At 39.0% G+C, this 19,036-nt stretch overlaps 1 protein-coding gene across 2 annotated transcripts; it reads left to right on the forward strand.

Moving 5' to 3' along the window:
* The first annotated feature begins 1,202 nt into the window (after nt 1-1,202).
* LOC127444829 (zinc finger protein 654-like) lies at nt 1,203-18,272 on the forward strand. 2 transcript variants are annotated; one of them, XM_051704377.1, is made up of 9 exons: nt 1,203-1,344; nt 3,170-3,315; nt 3,408-3,489; nt 5,589-5,724; nt 5,931-6,133; nt 13,271-13,407; nt 13,670-13,811; nt 13,945-17,809; nt 17,903-18,272. In XM_051704377.1, exons 1-9 carry the CDS (start codon nt 1,219-1,221, stop codon nt 17,911-17,913), a joined length of 4,848 nt encoding a protein of 1,615 aa, XP_051560337.1. In that variant the 5' UTR covers nt 1,203-1,218; the 3' UTR covers nt 17,914-18,272. The 2 variants fall into 2 exon arrangements, with proteins under 2 accessions (XP_051560337.1, XP_051560338.1); XM_051704378.1 differs by having other exon boundaries at nt 5,637-5,724.
* Nucleotides 18,273-19,036: the final 764 nt, after the last annotated feature.

The following is a 19,036-nucleotide window of genomic DNA, read 5'->3' on the forward strand; positions in this document are numbered from 1 at the left end:
TCAAGACTGCCCCCTGTAGGATAAGAAGTATTTTATTAGCTAATTGAAGGCAAATTCAGCAACAGGTTGAAACTTTCAGTGTACAGGATGCCAAACACACATTTAAAAGAAGTAAAAACGTCTTAAACACATATACTTCAGTTCTCAGAACAGTCAGACACATCCTGCACTCACACATTCCAAACGCATCCTACCATTTTGAGATGCTGGTTTATACCGACCCCAACTTGATGCTCTTCTGTTGGAGCAAGAGCTGCAGGAAACCTCCTCCTATCAACATGAGAACTGCCACCCCCCAGCAGATAAAGACAGCAGCTCCCAACTCCATCTTCTGAGCATGTGCCACTAGAGGATTGTAGAAGTCTGCAATGACCTTGTGGGCAGTCCAACTAGGTGGCACCAAACCCAAGACCCCAGCAGCAATGAAGGCCACCCCAGCTGTAGCAACCCGGGCTTTCGTGGAACTTAATACATTTAGCAGTTAATACATTTACCACCTGCAAAACTGGCAAATATGGCTACTACACCAACAAGGGCAGCAATGAAAACAATAACTCGAGAGGCCTGAAGGTCTTCTGGTAGAGCCAGCATGGAGTCATACACTTTACACTGCATTTGACCAGTACTCTGCACCACATAGCTAATCCACAGCCCTCAAGTGATTTGTAGACTAGTACTTACGATAATGATTGCTCATCGTTAGATTACTTATAAAAATGATTAAATTACCCAGTTGGTCACAGTTTATACTATGATGAGTTTACATGTCTAATTTAAAGCAATATTAATTATTATTTAATAAAAAAATATGTTTTATAATCATTTATTTATTTAAACCCATAGTCAGAGGAACAAAACAAGCTCAATAACTGTTAAACATGTTAGAATCATTCAGGCAAGAAAATAGAAGTGCTTGTGCTTGGACTGTATATACTAAAAAAATAATTCATAAAGAAGACAGACAATTAAAAGTTTAATTGACAACTTATTTGTTTTGGGGCGTTCATTACTAGACACAAAAAATTAACGTCCCTTTGTGACCAATCATGTATCCAACTGTTTGATTGAAGGGACCATCGTCCAATTACAAAACAGACGCCTACTGCTCAGTACATGATTGACGGGACAATCCACCAATCACTTTCATTGGATGGGCTGCCATCAGCTTCATTGTAACATTCGTAGTCTCTGTTGTACGCGCTGGGGTAGACAAGCAGTATGGCGGAAGAAGATAGTGAATTGGAGTTAGACAGGGTTACAAAAGAATTGGAGAGTTTGTTGAAGACGAATGCAGACGACGAACGCGGGCTCCAGAGCAAGACGTACTGTGAAAGATTTTGCGAGGTAAGATGATGGGAGGACTAAAGCGAGCGTAAGCTGTTAGAGATAGCAAACAGAGATGTGCTAACCAGTGTTAGCAGCATGTCATCAGATTCCCCTCCCCCAGTGCACAGACACCGTCAGCCAAACATCACGCTCCCTTTACACACTTTAACTACGAGTACCGTTTAAGTGCTGTTAGAGGAAAGACCAGTAGAGCGTTAATGCGTTTCTGAGCACTATTTCTAAGTCACGGGTTGTCATTTTCTTTTAATTATTTCCATTAGCCTGGTACGTTGCTAACGGTTAGCCTCCCCAAGTTACATCCCAAAACAAACAGCCTGCGAAAGACCAGCTTCTGCAGACTTCCTAATACCAGTGGTTAGATCTGAGAAAACCGTCAGACTCAGTCTGAAATCTCATTTTGTAATTACGCTCGGCTTTGCGGTGTCAAATGAAAAAAAAAAAAAACTGCCGTGGACAGTGCTGTCATTGTAAACGGTGGCTAATTTTTTGTATTAACTAGTGTCTGCAATAACTGTTTTTTTCTCTCCTCCGGTTGAGTCTCAACGGCTACTATACTCTCATTAACTCTTTATTTTGTATTCAAATGATTACCGAATTAATGAATACACATTTCGGCCATGAAAAACACAATTTTGGGATTGTTTCACGAAAGTTTGATTGATGTTGCCTAATTTGTATCATTAGTCCATTTTTCTGCCATTTAATGTCAATGACCAACTATAATCATGCAGTTAATTGTCTTGACTGCAATGGTTGATTCTTTTGGGAACACTTAAAATAATGTTTGTGAAAGACCAATATATTGGCTCATATTTGGCCCCTTGAATTTTAATTATCACCATTACCTGTAGCCAATAACCAGCTAGAGTTATCTATAGAGAGCTAGCTAGGTTATCGAGCTGATAACCGATAACTGTTTCCTTGTGGCCGGTTAAAGGACTATTCTGGGTTCAAAACAAGTTAAGCTCAATCGTCAGCATTTGTGGCATAATGTTGATTACCACAAGAATTCACTTTGACTCATCCCACCTTGTTTTCTTAAAAATATATAAATAATAAATAAATATCGAGGTTATAGTGAGGCACTTACAATGGAAGTGAATGTGACCAATTTTTGGAGGGTTTAAAGGCAGAAATGTGAAACTTATGATTTTATAAAAGCACTTACATTAATTCTTCTGTTAAAACTCATATACTATTTGAGCCTTAAAGTTGTTTAAATTAATTTTTACAGTGCATTTAGGGTTTGATGACTACATCGTCATGGTAACAAAGTTGTAAAATTTTCAAGCTTAGTAAGTGATATTGTCACACTAAAATCATGTATACACTCATATTGTTTACGTCTTGTGGCTATAATTTTGAAAAAGTGGGTATTTAACATTCAAAAATTGGCCCCCGTTCACTTCCATTGTAAGTAACTCACTGTAACCCAGATTTCTGCTGGGTTTTTTTTTAAGAAAAGGAGGGACGAGTCAAAATACATTTTTGTGGTAATCAGTATTATGCTACAAGTCCTGTCGATTGAGCTTGACTTGTATTGAACCTGGAATATTCCTTTAACAGAAGTGGCTATTATGCCTAGTCTTTGATCTAAAATCTTGGGCAAAAGTTTTCCAAATTTTTATTATTTAATTTTGAGTAAATATTGTGTAAAATAAGGGTGTTAAAATGTAGTTAAGCAATTTTGTGTACCCTGCTGTCTAAATATCTGCTTTTGGCCAATAAAAACCCATAAAGGTTGACACTCAGTATTATTTTCTTATAATCTCTTCTATCACTTTTGTCTGTATTCTCTCTTTTTTTTTCTGCCACTATTTAGTTGGTTGTGGAGCAAACAGGGCATTGGCAGGTTCCTCTTCCCCAGCTCCAGGTGTTGCAGAGTGCCCTGTGCTCTTTTGTCCAGGGTACAGCATCCTTTCCCCCTGACTGTGAGCATGTGCGCTACACCCTGAGTAGCCTGGCTCTGTGAGTACGCACTGCTGTTGCCTTTGAATCTTATTTAGGACCTGTTGCAGTGATGAAAGATAAAGAACAGTGTCACCTTTTTTTATTTGCAGGAGTGTTTTTGAACTGCTGTTGTTCTTTGGAAGAGATGAATTTGTCGAGCATCCTTTAAAAGATATTCTAGACTCATTTCAGGTAACAGCATGCAGCATTACCTAAATCTTTTTTTTTTTTTTCTTTGCGTGGACGTATTGTGTAAAGTTCCAATCTATCCTTTATACCAGGGGTCGGCAACTTTTTTGACTTGGAGTGCCATTTTTTATTTTCCTGGTTAATGGCTGTGCCAATGTCTCTCTATCTATCTATCTATCTATATATATATATATATTATTCTATATCTCACAAACACACACACACACACACACACACACACATCGATCAGCCACAACATTAAAACCACCTGCCTAATATTATGTAGGTCCCCCTCGTGCTGCCAAAACAGCGCTAACCCGCATCATAAAATAGCATTCTGAGATGTTATTCTTCTCACCACAATTGTACAGAGCGGTTATCTGAGTTACTGTAGACTTTGTCAGTTCGAACCAGTCTGGCCATTCTCTGTCGACCTCTCTCATCAACATGACCTCTCTCATCAACAAGGTGTTTCCATCCACAGAACTGCTGCTCACTGAATGTTTTTTGTTTTTGGCACCATTCGGAGTAAATTCTAGAGACTGTTGTGGGTGAAAATCCCCGGAGATCAGCAGTTACAGAAATACTCAAACCAGCCCATCTGGCACCAACAATCATCCATGCGATTTTCTAATCAGCCAATCGTGTGGCAGCATTGCAGTGCATAAAATCATTCAGATATGGGTCAGGAGCTTCAGTTAATGTTCACATCAACCATCAGAATGGGGGAAAAAAAAAATTTGATCTCTGTGATTTGGACCATGGTATGATTGTTGGTGCCAGATGGACAGAAATGCCTTGTTGATGAGAGGGGTCAACCGAGAATGGCCAGACTGGTTCGAACTGACAAAGGGGGACCTACACAATATTAGGCAGGTGGTTTGCATGTGTTATTTTCTGAAGTTTGTGTCCACTTGTGAAAATGTTTCTATTTTGCATTTTTCTAATTTAATCATTTATTTTTACAGTTTGAGTGAAAATTGTGCAAAACCCAATGATTATGATATAATAATGAAAGTGAATTTTCACAGAGCATCTTGTGAAAGTGCTTTAATGAAAGAAAACCAGTCATTTTGTACAAAATGAGTTAACCCAGTTAATGTCACAAATTCGCTTATTTGATTACTTATCACGAAATTGTGGAATCTTAAATATTTCTTAAATTATGTATGTATATTTTTCAAAATAACGCAGAGGGGTAATCACTATTATGCAAGCAATAGCGAGAGCAGAGCAGTCTATTTTATTTGAGGTTTTCCACACCTGCATTCCAGTTTGCATCTTTATGTAATCCTTCCTCATGATCACACAGCGTGTTTTCATCAGCTGAATGGGAGGCTACACAAAAAGTTAAAATGTGACGAGACCCTCACTACGCATGCAAGCCATTCACGCATCACGAGCCGATCAACTATTTAGCCCTTTTCGGTAAATCACACCTGCAGAATCCTAAAACTTTATTTCCAGGTTTAATTTATATTTTGAATAGACTCAGATTTTTGAACCCCACGATGTGGGTTTATGTTTTCTCTTTTAATCATTTAATGTAATTTTCAGTATGACCATGGTTTAAAGATGGTGTGCCTGTATGCTGGGTTCGAAATCAAGGATTAATAGTGGTGTTTTCCTTATTACATCACCTGGTTTTCTTTTTGCTTTCAGAACCAAATGAAACTTGGAATGTAGGCTGTCATCCACACAGCCTGACCAAATCAACGTGGGCGTGTTTTAACTTGCGCGTTAACTGAAAGTGAAGCGTGAATGGCTTGCACGTGCTGTACAAGTCAGTTGGGTACTGCAGTCTCGTCACATTTTTACTTTTTGTTTAGCCTCCCATTCAGCTGATGAAAACACGCTGCGTGATCATGAGCAAGGATTACATCAAGATGCAAACTGGAATGCAGGTGCGGAATTTCATATAAATAAAATAGTCCTCCTCTCCTCCTGCCATTGCTGTCGTGCCAATGATTACCCCTCCGCGTGCCATAGGTTGCCGACCCTTTCTTTATATTATAGCACAGGACTTTCAAGTGCTTTTTGTGGTTTGTCACCTTGTTACTATATATGTGGTGTGAAGTTTAAAATGTCCCCCCCCATACTAGGAATGCTACGCGAACCTTGTAAGGCACCAGAATGTGTACCTTCTGCAGGTCAGGCATATTATCAAAGATGGGGGTCCTTGGGCAAGCCCAGTACTTCAGGCCATTCTCAAGGATTCAGAGATACCACAAGAGGATGGTCAGTCAACCAAGCTTTTATAAAAAACAACTTAATGTGATAAGTGTAATCTTTACTTTGCATTTCCTAAACTGTGTATGTAGTTAATTATAAATTGTACTCTTTACAGTTGGTGCCTTTATTTAGTAATGGCAGTTTTGGAGAAAATGCTTTGAGTAGTTCTTTTTTTTCATCTGTCCAATTTGCTGCTTTATGTCTTTTTGCAGTGGAAAGATATCTAGGCTCAGAAGTTTATGTTTTCTTTGAGCTGCGTGTACGTTACCTGGTAGCCTGTGAGAGGCTTCCGGAGGCCATAGCACTGGCAAAGAGATGCAGCCAGCACTCTGTTGCAGGGAGGCATCTCTACTTCATGCAAGCTTACCTCACTTGCCTTTGGAGAGCTTCTCTCCATGAACGCTTGCACAAGGAGGTAAGGTTTTTTCTTTTTTTTTTCTTTTTCACATGACTTTTGAACAAGTGAAATAGCAATGAATAATGTTTAGGTTCAGCCCATACTACCTTTGTGGCACACAGAATTAACTTGGTGGACTAAACAATACAGATTTGTAGAGCCGATTCATACCAAGGCGACAAAGCAATACAAATCAGAATCATCGCAAACAGTTTATGTAACTCAGCACAGTGCTAATTTTTTATCAGTCTCTGACTCCAGTTATTCATGTGTTGGAAGGAATATTCTGGGTTAAACATGACTTAAGCTCTATTGATGGTGTCTGTGACATGAACAGCTGCACCACACAAAATTTCATCCTAATTAATTAATTTAATTTATCACACATTATACATTTTGCACATATACAGTGAAATTCTTTTTTTTTCACATATCCCAGCTAAGCTGGGGTCAGAGTGATATGGCGCCCCTGGAGCAGATAGGGTCAAGGGCCTTGCTCAAGGGCCCAACAGTGGCATCTTGGCGGTGCTGGGGCTTGAACCCCCGACCTTTTGATCAGTAACCCAGAGCCTTAACCGCTGAGCCACCACTGCCCCTCATCTGTACACTTTTACTTTTATAACTGAGTATAGAGTATAACCATGACATTTATGTATTTGACAGACTCATTTATCAAAAGTGACTTGTGCATTCAATGTATACATTTTATCAGTTTGTGTGTTCTCTGGGAATCTAACCAATGATTTTGGCATTGCTAGCGGCATGCCCAACCATGTCTGTGCAAAGTTGTAGCTAACTCGCCAACTGGTGTCATGAGTAGGGCTGCACGACTTCTAATCATTGCGATTTTGACAAATATTGAGTTGCAATTTGAACTGTGATATAAACCATATTGGTACTGCTTGGATATCAAGACTTAAAGAACAAAAAGGCTTTGGTCCTGCTACCAGTAGAAACATTAAAAGCCCCGGCATACTTCATACGAAATCAAAGAATGAACGAGTGTGAACACTTTTATAGACCCATCATTGCAGTAGTGTCACAAGGTTTTTCCTGGCTCAAAATGAGGCAGAGGTGGTCCCATTCTGATCACGTGCACACATACACTTGTACCATGCCTTCCACTGGCTGAAGCAAACACTTACAAGCAACATATTTTAGGTGTTCTAATAATTAGATGATTGAAGAAAATTACAATTATCAATTTATAGCATATTTAATTAAAAAAGCTAACCTGTTCAACATTAAATACAACATAACAGCTAATGTGTTCATTTATAGTTAACAAACAGCAAACTTGATTAAACTCTTAAACCAATAATAAGATCATCTCCGGTATGTGGGTGGGTATGGTGGGAAGGGACGATGTGTAGAGACCAATCGGCCACTGTTTTTCAGCCACTGTTTTTCAGCTTGGATTGGCTGATCGCTTAGATCGACAGGTCTTGATTTACCATGCGCACAACTGAAACAGTGCTGGATCTGTTGTTACTTATTCTGTGTAATTGTTTCTGGTTTATTGTGGCATTTACAAATGTAAGTAGTTCTTGGGTTCAGTAAAACCCTCAGATTTTTTGGGAGAGTTTTTTGGACTTTTGATAAAGGCTACCTTGGTTCCAATTGCCATAACTTGCTTTGAGAGAACAATACAAAATTTTGCCCAGATACATTTGACATTATTGTAGTCATGTCAAGCATGAATAATTAACAAAATGAATAAATAAACTGCATCACTTTCTCAGCAGTGTTGTAACATAAAAGCCTCCAAACATGAGATGTACATGTTTGCATATTTGAGAAAATCAAGATTATGCGTTGTTAGTAATTTTTAAGTCACTGAAATAAGGCCATGAAACACACAATAGATTTTGTAGACTCCAGTTTTCGCTCACAAAATTAACTTTTGTGAGACACTTTTTGTGTTATGCCGTATTGGATCACGCTCTTCTTCTGAGGTAAATTCACAGTGTGTCTTCTTCCAAAAATGATAATGAGCTCAAACGGGAAAGACTACCTCTCGTTGGTTTCATACGGATTACACAGTCAGAGAATATTTGTTTTCAATTTAAATTGGTTCATTTAAAAGTAGACAATTCAAGCTTTCTATAGACATATTTCTCATGTCTGCGAGGCAAGTATACGCTGAGTTTCGGTTCATCTTCGTGACGCGCTCCAGACAGAAGTTCACGGAGACTGAGACGGCAGAAAGCGCATCCTGTATGATTTCTTTATTTTACAAAACCACAATGTTTTGCTGTTATTATGAGTGTACACAAATAAAAGTTAACCCTTTTATAGTTTCGAATGATGTCTTACTCTTATCTGTATGACCAAAAATGACGGAGTATTTCTGTCTGCTGTTATCAGGGAAAAAGTCAGGTGATCGTGCCGGTGCCTCCGGTGACCACAGAGGATTAACTATGTTATCAATATAAAAAAACAACTCAAACAGGAGCAGTTCAAATATAGAATTTTGGGGGCATTTCTGAACCTTCACGACACTATTTTGAGCCAATGCCTGATTAGCTTGCTCGTTGTTAAGCTTAATGGGGGGCTATTGCCTAAGTTCTGCTGGCTCTATGGAGATTTTTATTTTTATAGTGGTTTAATTTCACAGCAGTGGCAAACAATGTCGAAGTTTAGAGCAAACATTATCCTTACCTGGCTGTCACAAATGAAGGCTGGTCAGGTAGACTTCGATGTTGCTCCTCAGGGCACTTGTTCTGCATGCATTAACTGTGTGGGGACTGTGACAAAGAATGTCAGAGGGGAGGGGCAGGGGCTCGTGTGGTTTTGCAGAATTACAACTTAAATGCAGATGTCAGGCACACGTTTAAAGGAGTAGTTCACCCAAAAATGAAAATTTGCTGATAATTTACTCACCCTCAGGCCATCCAAGATGTATCTGAGTTTCTATCTTCATCAAAAGAGAATTTAAGACTTTTAGGACTTTTTTCATTTCAGGCCGCCTCCTCTAAAAAATGCAAGTGAATGTCCTCCATTTTTTTGACGGTCAAATGCATATTTAGGGTGCATCAAAATAATCCACACGACTCCAGTCGACAAATAAAGTTCTTCTGAACGCAAACGATTGATTATTTTGAGAACCAAAACAATACTTATATACTTTTTAACTACAAATGTTCGCTTCCGTACATCTCTGTGACACGCTCATGAGAGGGATGACGTAAGCTCGTTGGTAAGGTCACCCATCACGTGGAGGAGGAGGCAGGAAGCACATCATTGTTTATAAGAGAAACTTGTGCCGTTCACAAACCAAAACAATTTAAAAACAATATAAAATAAAAAATATTTTCATAATAATAATAATGACTCCTCCATGTGACGCGTGACCTTACCAACGAGCTTATGTCATCCCTCATGGTGTAACAGTATGAGTTTTTTACTGAACGAGAACAGTCACAAAAAAAAAAAAAAACACAGTTTTATGGTATCACAGTAATACAGTGCATTTCTAATATTATTAGCAGTGTAATATTTAGTTGTAGCTAGATATAGACTAAAAAGACGTTACCTACTGCAATTTTATTTTATACCATACTGTCAAACATAATTTTTATTTTAATATTTATGAAATTGTAATTGAATTCACCCCATTGTTTTTGAACAATACCTACTGAATTTATTCTTCATAATTATTCATTTGCAGTTTATTTATTGCCGTTTTTTTTTTTTTTTTCCCATTACTATCTATATTTCTAATAAGGGGCGGTCACACTAGGCTTTGAGTAAGCACATATTTTCTGACAACGCAACGGACCAGGATATGTCACGCAGGAGCGATTCTGGTTTTAGTAAATAATACTTCTCAAATAACATTATATTATTTTTAAAATGTTAACGTATACCGTCTACTCACTTTCCAGCAACAACAAAAACACACAGCTTTGAAATAAGTATCCTTTGAATTGAGCCAAGAGGTCAGTGTATGATGTTACGGTCTTCTTTTGGTCACGTGTCCTCTTGTCATCCAGATTCACAGTTAAGAATTCACCAGGCTTGAACTTTGGGACGCAGTGTTGTATGAAATTTCTTTGCATGAGCTTGCGTTTCCGGTCTCCCACTTTCCGATGCGTTTGAATGGGAGTGAATGGATTTTGAAGTGTAGTGTGACCGCCCCAGTACAGTATCACTGTCCATTTCCTGTATGCCTGAAGTACTTTTGAAAACCTTATTTAGTACTTTTCAAATAAAACATCTCATCATTAGTAGTATTAAACATTGTTGAATGTTGCACTGCACATCATAATGTTGCACATAAGCTCTTAAATCTGTTTGTGACAAAGCACTAGCAAAACGTTAGTCTACCTATAAACCTAATGAGACATTACAAATCATGTAAAACTGCCTGTATCTGGTGTTTTTTATGAAAGGATGTCTATAATTTAGTTCACTTACTGGTACATTAATTTTAGACTGTTAAACTATCTTAGACTCGTCTATAAGCAGATCAGTGCCACCGTAAATGGTAGCTTTTTTCATCTGAGAGCAGTCGCTAAAGTTAAACATTTCCTTTCCAGCAAAGATCTGGAAATTGTGATCCACTTCCTGATCTCATCATGGTTAGACTACTGTAACTCGTTATATATTGGTCTCCCTCAAACTGCATTATCCTGGTTATAGCTAGTTCAATATGCTGCATGCAGGCTGTTAACAGGGTAAAAAAAAAAAAAATCACATTTCCCCGGTTTTGCCGTCTCTTCACTGGTCCCTGTGAAGTTCAATGTCGATTTTAAAATTCTTCTTTATGTATACAAGGGTCTATTTGGTATGCAATACATTTGTGACCTTCTCCATCCTTATTCCACCCCCAGAGCACTTGGGTCCTCTGATCAACTTTTATTGAGGGTCCCCCATTGTCGTGATAAATTAAAGGGCAATCAAGCCTTTTCTGTGGTCGGTCCTAAACTATGGAACTGTCTCCCTTTCCATGTGAGGTCAGCTTCATCACTAGCCATTTTTAAATCATCCTTGAAAACATATTTTTATTCTTTAGTGTTTGAAAATGTTAATATGTGATATTGTATTTGTATTATGATCTGTACAGCACTTGGTTCAATTTTTAAATGTGCTTTTTAAATAAAGATTGTCTTGACATTAATCTCTGCAAATTCTGTGGGATGATGCTCATTGAGATTGTGCTTTAGGTTTGAAGTGTTTCCTGCCAAAGCCGATTCTTTTTTATTTTTTTATTTTTTTGCAACAAACCTTACAAGCTGGGTAACTAAGAAACATTAAAGGTCCCATGTGGGTCTTTTACATACCCAATTGTATGAATAATAATAGTGAATGAAGTGTACGTACCCTTAGTATGAATAAAGGAACAGGAAATGTGTTTACAGTAAAATAAACAGCTTAGGAGTGCTTTGTTTTAATGCTTAGACTAGCCTACAGTCATCTAAGATTCATTTGTGAGATGGCAATTTTTTTTTTATTTTTTATAAATGTTGGAAGATCGACTTGCAGTGCATCCGGAAAGTATTCACAGCGCTTCATTTTTTTCCACATTTTGTTATGTTATAGCCTTATTCCATTATTTTCCTCAAAATTCTACAAACAATACCCCGTAATGACAACGTGAAAGAAGTTTGTTTGAAATTTTTGCGAATTTATTAAAAATAAAAAATGAAAAAAATCACATGTACATAAGTATTCACAGCCTTTGCCATGACACTCAAAATTGAGCTCAGGTGCATCCTGTTTCCACTGATCAGCCTTGATGTTTCTACAACTTTATTTGGAGTCCACCTGTGGTAAATTCAGTTGATTGGACATGATTTGGAAAGGCACACACCTGTCTAATATAAGGTCCCACAGTTAACAGTGCATGTCAGAGCACAAACCAAGCCATGAAATCCAAGGAATTGTCTGTAGACCTCCAAGACAGGATTGTATCGAGGCACAGATCTGGGGAAGGGTACAGAAAAATTTCTGCAGCATTGAAGGTCCCAATGAGCACATTGGCCTCCATCATCCGCAAATGGAAGAAGTTTGGAACCACCAGGACTCTTCCTAGAGCTGGCCGCACGGCCAAACTGCACGATCGGGGGGAGAAGGGCCTTAGTCAGGGAGGTGACCAAGAACCTGATGGTCACTCTGACAGAGCTCCAGCATTTCTCTGTGGAGAGAGGAGAACCTTCCAGAAGAACAACCATCTCTGCAGCACTCCACCAATCAGGCCTGTATGGTAGAGTGGCCAGACAGAAGCCACTCCTCCGTAAAAGGCACATGACAGCCCGCCTGGAGTTTGCCAAAAGGCACCTGAAGGACTCTCAGACCATGAGAAACAAAGATTGAACTCTTTGGCCTGAATGGCAAGCGTCATGTCTGGAGGAAACCAGGCACCCCTCATCACCTGGCCAATACCATCCCTACATTGAAGCATGGTGGTGGCAGCATCATGCTGTGGGGATGTTTTTCAGCAGCAGGAACTGGGAGACTAGTCAGGATCGAGGGAAAGATGAATGCAGCAATGTACAGAGACATCCTTGATGAAAACCTGCTCCAGAGCGCTCTGGACCTCAGACTGGGGCGAAGGTTCATATTCCAGCAAGACAACGACCCTAAACACACAGCCAAGATAACAAAGGAGTGGCTACGGGACAATTCTGTGAATGTCCTTGAGTGGCCCAGCCAGAGCCCAGACTTGAACCCGATTGAACATCTCTGGAGAGATCTGAAAATGGCTATGCACCGACGCTCCCCATCCAACCTGATGGAGCTTGAGAGGTCCTGCAAGAGAAACTGCCCAGAAATAGGTGTGCCAAGCTTGTAGCATCATACTCAAAAAGACTTGAGGCTGTAATTAGTGCCAAAGGTGCTTCAACAAAGGATTGAGCAAAGGCTGTGAATACTTATGTACATGTGATTTTTTTTTTTTTTTTTTTTTTTATTATTTATTTATTTATTTATTTTTTATACATTTGCAAAGATTTCAAACGAACTTCATGTTGTCATTTTGGGTATTGTTTGTAGAATTTTGAGGAAAATAATGAATTTAATCCATTTTGGAATAAGGCTGTAACATAACAAAATGTGGAAAAAGTGAAGCGCTGTGAATACTTTCTGGATGCACTGTACCTCAGGATGACCATGGCCATAAATCACACTGTTCTTTCATCTTTTTCTCTAAAGATGGCTGATATTGATGGGAAGGATGCTGTAGAGATACTCTGCATGGCAGAGAATGAGCAGAAAGATGAGACTGTTTTGATGCTGAGTAAAGGCTTTCTCTCTCAGCAGCTCCAGAGAGGAGACATGTACTACCTTTGGTGGGTCTCACAAGTACACATTTCTGAACTTTTATGAAGTGGAATACAATTTACAAAAAGTTCCATAGATTTCTATACTTAAGAAGAATATTCTTGCCTTGTTTCCCCTATAGGAAATTGAGATATTGCCCTTTTTATTTTATTTTATATTTACATTCCAACAAAGCTGAGAATAATGTTGAAGATGCAAAGCCACAGAACCACAGTTTAATAAAGTCTAATAAGAGTCTAATTTCTCTACTCTGTATGTTTTTCTTTACAGGGATTTGGTCTTTATATGGAGCAGACTTTACCTGCGAATGAATGCCTCAAAGCAGGCATTTCTAGAGGAATGCAGAATAATGATTCAGTCAGTCACCAACTTAAAAGCAATTTTCCCATTTATGAAGGTGATTTTGGCAGAGGTGAGAGAATAAATTATTTTGTCATTTTGAAATGTGGATATTGTACATGTAAATGTACACACACAGAATATTTTAAATGTTAATTGTATTTTTTATTTTTAATAAAATAACATTTATGGTTTTATGTTTTCAGCTAGGAAAAGTTGGCTTGGGGGTTTGTATAGAGCTTTGTGCACGAGCCTTGCAGATTGACCTAAAGAATGATCCAGTCACCAAGTCCCTCATCTACAGAACCATTGCATATCTACTCCCTAATGACCTTGAAGTCTGTAGGGCTTGTGCGCTGCTGGTGTTCTTCCTAGAACGAACTGTTGAATCGTACAAGACTGTATTCCTCTTATACTCTCACCCCGATCAACAGTACCATGCAGATACCAGTCCTGTTGGAAATAATGTTCGCTTTGAGATTCTCCAGATCCTGAAGAAAGGCCTGTACTTTGACCCTGAGTTCTGGAGCCTTCTCAATATTGAGAAAAACTGTCTAAAGCTAATGAGTGATAAGGTTGCTGAAGCAGCCTTGTGTGAAATCATGCAAAAGGACAAGTGGGTGCCAAGCTACTGTATGAAAGGACATTGTCAGTGTCACACTGATGACACAAACAGGACTGTCAGAAGTGTAGAAAAGCCTACCAACAAAAATGGCAAAGAAGGAGAGAATGTGAAAATGCAGACTAATTCTGCCTCAGGTGAAGCATCCTCTAAACCTCCTGGCAAAAAGAGGGGAAGGAAGCCAGGGACACGCCTTGTGAAAGTTTCAGAGGCCTGTCCAGTTCGACATTCTTTTAGACAAGTGGACTTGGCAAAGGATCATGTCAGACAACTTAATAGCAGGCATCAGAGATTCCTTGCCCGGCAGGCAGAGGGGAAGTCTCTGAAACGCAGGGGTAGGAAACCACAATGGCTTTTGGAAGAGTTAGCTGTCCAGGCAGAAAACAGTGTACCCAGACAAGGCAAAAAACCGGGAAGGAAACCAAAGCAGTTAAATGTTTTGATGGATATTTCAGTTGAGGAACCAGTCAGTGAAATCACAATGAGCCTTTCTTACCCTGATAATGAAGTTGACCTCTTTTCTGATGTTCAGGCTTCATTGTCTTCCACAGACACCCCTCACTTGACTGAAAGCAGTTCTGTGAAAAGCAAAACTGAAGAGGTTCTGAAATGGTCTTGTGACAGTGCTACGTCTCTTATTGATTTACTATCAGCTGAATCTACTCCATGTAGCAAAAAAGACTTGAGGGTCAAGGAGGAGCTTGTTTTCTGGGAGCAAGGCCTTTCAATGGTTCGAAAATTCCATACATATTCAAGAGCGGCTGAAGTTGAAGGAATAGCAGTTGACCTTTTTAGCAGTGATAAAGAGGTTAAGCCAGACCATAATAAATCCAAGCAAGAAAAACTGTTGCAGTCTTCAGAGCTACAGAATGAACCTGCTGAGAGCCCTAGAGCTGCCACAAAGGTTGAAACTTTAGGAGAGATTGAGGCTACACAAATCCCAGCTACAAATCTAGAGACCTCCACTCCTGTTGAAGTCACTCTTGGGCCAAATGAAGAAATCATTGTAGAGCAAAAAGCTAATCCTGGATTACCAAGTCAACAAGCTGCTGATACCAAATGTCCAGACAACACCGTTAGTCCTGCTGAAATTATTACTGTTGGTCCTCCACCAGAAGTGACCTTACTTAACGCAGCTGACACCACTCCTATATCCGATAGTATGCCAGAGAACAACACAGGTCATCATGAGGATGCTCCTGTTCTTACTAAAGTGATGAACGTCCCTGAAAATACACCTTCGACTTGTAGTGAAACTCAGTTTGCTGCTCCCTCTGAAACTATGCCTGAGAATACAGAGGAGCCAGTGGTGCAACAAACATCTGAGGAGACGTTACATAACACTCATGCAGATTTTGATAGTCTAGTCTCTGACCTCAACCCCCCAAGTGATGGAAGTCCCCAGCTTTCTTTTAACTGCAGCATTTGCAATAAAGAAACCAAATACCATTGTATTCTACGGCATGCACTGTGGCATTATCGGATTGACAAAAAGTGCATGTTTTGTCACAAATGCTACACTCATGGGCGCAGACCATCACGTCATATTAAAATGCACATTGAAGCACTGAGAAAATCCAATGGGCTTTTTAAAGAAAATATTTGCGAGAGTATTGCTGACCTACCTGAGACAGCAATGCAATATGCCCAGACAACAATTCTTAAACATGTTAAAAAACCAGTGCAGAATAAGTTCAGGAATATTAAAATGAGGTTAAACTGTAGTTTGGAAATTGCACAATTGCATAAGGAATGGGACAGTTCAGAGTCTAAGGTAAGATTGCGGACAAGGTTAGCAAAACATTCAGATCCCCCAAGTACATTGGAAGAAAGAAAAGAGAAGGTTTGCCGGAAGAAGAGAAGGCGTTTAAGGATGGTTTTGCCAGGGAGGTCTCAGTCCACAGATGAGAACAAGAAATTGTTTAGGATGAAATTAGCAAGGAAGAAAGCAAAAACTATGCAAGTACCAACACCAGAGGAAGACGATTCTAATACCAAGGTCATCTCAGCTCACAGGATAAATGGATTGATCAGAAAAAGAAGAAAAATTAAAAGTGTGCAAGAGGCAAATATCTCAGATGAGAAAGCTCAGACATCTTTAACACAGGGCAGCAGAGAGCAGAGAATGGAGAATGTCCAATGTACAGAAAGTTGTGCAACCCACAATGATGTCAAGACTGAATCTGAGAATGTAGGGATACATTACCATAATCACAAAGACATGATTGGGGAAAAAATAGAAGTAAAATATGAAGACAAAATTACCCTGAACTCTGTTTGGGCAAAAAAGATCATACCTGCAGATCATAAAGAGGATGTTGTAGCTGTAAAAAGAAGGAAGATAATGAATGGTGAGGATGATGGTTCTGTGAAGAAAGAACACAAAGAAGAAACTACAACAACCAAGGAAACAACATCAACAAAGGAAACAAATGCTTTTAGTCAGAAAAATGGCATTGAGACAAAGCCTAAACAGTTATCCACTCCATTCCAGGGAAACAGAACAAGAGCATCTACAGAGGTCAGATGCCCTGTGGAGATTTGTACGTTTACTGCAAAGTCAATCCTTGTCCTTTCACATGTGTTGTCACACCACCATGGTGACAAGAAGGCACTTGTGTTCTTTTTTCATTTTGCCAAGGAAAAATGTCTTTACTGCAGCAGGAAGATATTTAACACACAGCATTTCTTTGACCATGTGATTTGCCACAAAGGTGAGCTAAAGTTCCCATGTTACCATCAAGGCTGCAAGGAGAGGTACAAAACACGTATGGAGCTTTCAGAACACATGGTAGGCCATAATCCTTTGCGAGCAATGTGCTGCTTTCCTGGTTGCTCTATGCAAGTTGAAAGTATTTCACACCTGTATAGACATGAAAAAATTCATTACCGACTCGATACAAATTTGGAACAAAATACAGTGCCCAAGATAACTGAATGCATAGCTCCTCTAAGTCAGGAATATGGTATGGAGGTGAAGCCAGAGTCAACAACAAATTCTTCAAATGGTCTCCTAGTTCAGGGAGCAGGTCCTTCCTCTGCAAATCAAGATGCTGATGGGAAACCTTTGGTCCTAAATAAAGGGTCTGTAAGCTATAGTAGCAGAGACCATAGTCTTGTTAATGGGCATGGTGATTGTGACAAAGATGTTCCACCCAAACCTTTCAATGCAGCCATCAAGGAGCAAGAACCAACAGGAAAACCTACAACTCAAAAATACATTCGACCTCTTCCCTCTTCTTATCTGGATGAGTCTTACATTAGCATGCCAAAACGCTGGAAGGAACCCCACATGAACTCTAAGTTACTGGGCTCTGTGACTAAAGCAGTAGCAAGCTCTATGAAGCAGCGTTGTTCTCGTTGTTTTGAGTCTTTCAGCAGTGAGGAAGAGCTGCAATCACACAAGGACAAATGCACATCTCTCTTTGGCTTTGATTCGGATGATGAAAGTAAGTAAATTTGTTTTTTTTTTGGCATTGTGTTATTCTAAACTAGGCTCATGTTCTTAAGATTACTGTATTTATTTATTTTTGTCTTTACAGGTACCTCCTGAAATTGCAGACAGGCCTTTCTACTGAGGTGACAGTCACCAGTGAGACCTGTTGTTAAATGCTGCTGTTGGCAATCAGAGTTCTAACCATATGGGCTTAAAACATCTCAGTCAGCGTCTTTATATTAAGGACTACATGGGAAACAAATTATTATTCTTTGAAGATCAGTGTAATGCATTTTCTGCTTTATTTTAGAGCAAAGGTTTAGTTCTTATCTCATTGTACAAGATCTGACTTTCCAAATTTGACACTGTAATCTTACATAACACTTGTACAAGGTGATTTTATTTTTATTTTTTTTTTTATATAATGTTCATCTGCTTTGCTAGCAAAACAATAATTTTGTCTATATATATATATATATATATATATATATATATATATATATATATATATATATATATATGTTTTTTTTTTTTTTTTTTTTTTTGGTAAGTTGCTGTTTGACTATTGTCATCACTTGCTGTCACAGGCTCAGCCTGTTGTCTAATGTTTGCTTGTCTTCTCAATTCCTGGTTGTGAGAAATCAACAAGGACCATGAGTTACTAGAGGCATTGGTCTTTCTGGCCATGGTAATTACCTGCTCTGCTAAGAAAGTCTGGTGGTTAATGAAAGGCTTAGCTTGGCTGTTTTGTGTCGGGGGTCAGTTGTATACCAGTGTGAGGAGCAGCCATATTAGATGGAACACATAGGCTGTTCAAGCCCATGTATTGCAAGCACACTCTAAATATGTTATTTTATTATTTTAAAACACTTGATCTGTGACCAGATTTGTAAACTGTTACTAATTGCATATTTTGCAAATGTCTTTTTCTTGCTCATGTAATTCAGTGGACGCTTCGGAAGATTTGAAAAAGTCTTGAAGCACTTTCACATAGTTGAACACCTGAAGTACTGTTGGCCTATTATAGCAGGTTGGGCTGCTTAAAAGGCCTACTCTGAAAGCTCACAAGAATGCAGATTCTCCTGTTAACATAGGAGTGTACATGTGCCACACGACCTCTTTGATCATTTGGTGTTACATATTCTAAATTACTTCTCTTAAAAATCAATACGTTTTTAAGGGGAGGACTAAATCGTCTCAAAAAGAGGCATGCTGTTCCATTGAAGAACAGTTACAGTCT

This window comes from Myxocyprinus asiaticus, chromosome 8 (genome assembly GCF_019703515.2).
Source record: "Myxocyprinus asiaticus isolate MX2 ecotype Aquarium Trade chromosome 8, UBuf_Myxa_2, whole genome shotgun sequence".
Lineage (NCBI taxonomy): Eukaryota > Metazoa > Chordata > Actinopteri > Cypriniformes > Catostomidae > Myxocyprinus > Myxocyprinus asiaticus.

What these genes read in the sequence shown, in the direction of transcription:
- LOC127444829 (XM_051704377.1), top strand. Translation starts at nt 1,219, where the DNA reads ATGGCGGAAGAAGATAGTGAATTGGAGTTAGACAGGGTTACAAAAGAA. An exon ending in ACCCTGAGTAGCCTGGCTCT is followed by an intron (nt 3,316 to 3,407) that starts GTGAGTACGCAC and finishes TTTTATTTGCAG; the next exon opens with GAGTGTTTTTGAACTGCTGT. An exon ending in ATGAACGCTTGCACAAGGAG is followed by an intron (nt 6,134 to 13,270) that starts GTAAGGTTTTTT and finishes TTTTCTCTAAAG; the next exon opens with ATGGCTGATATTGATGGGAA.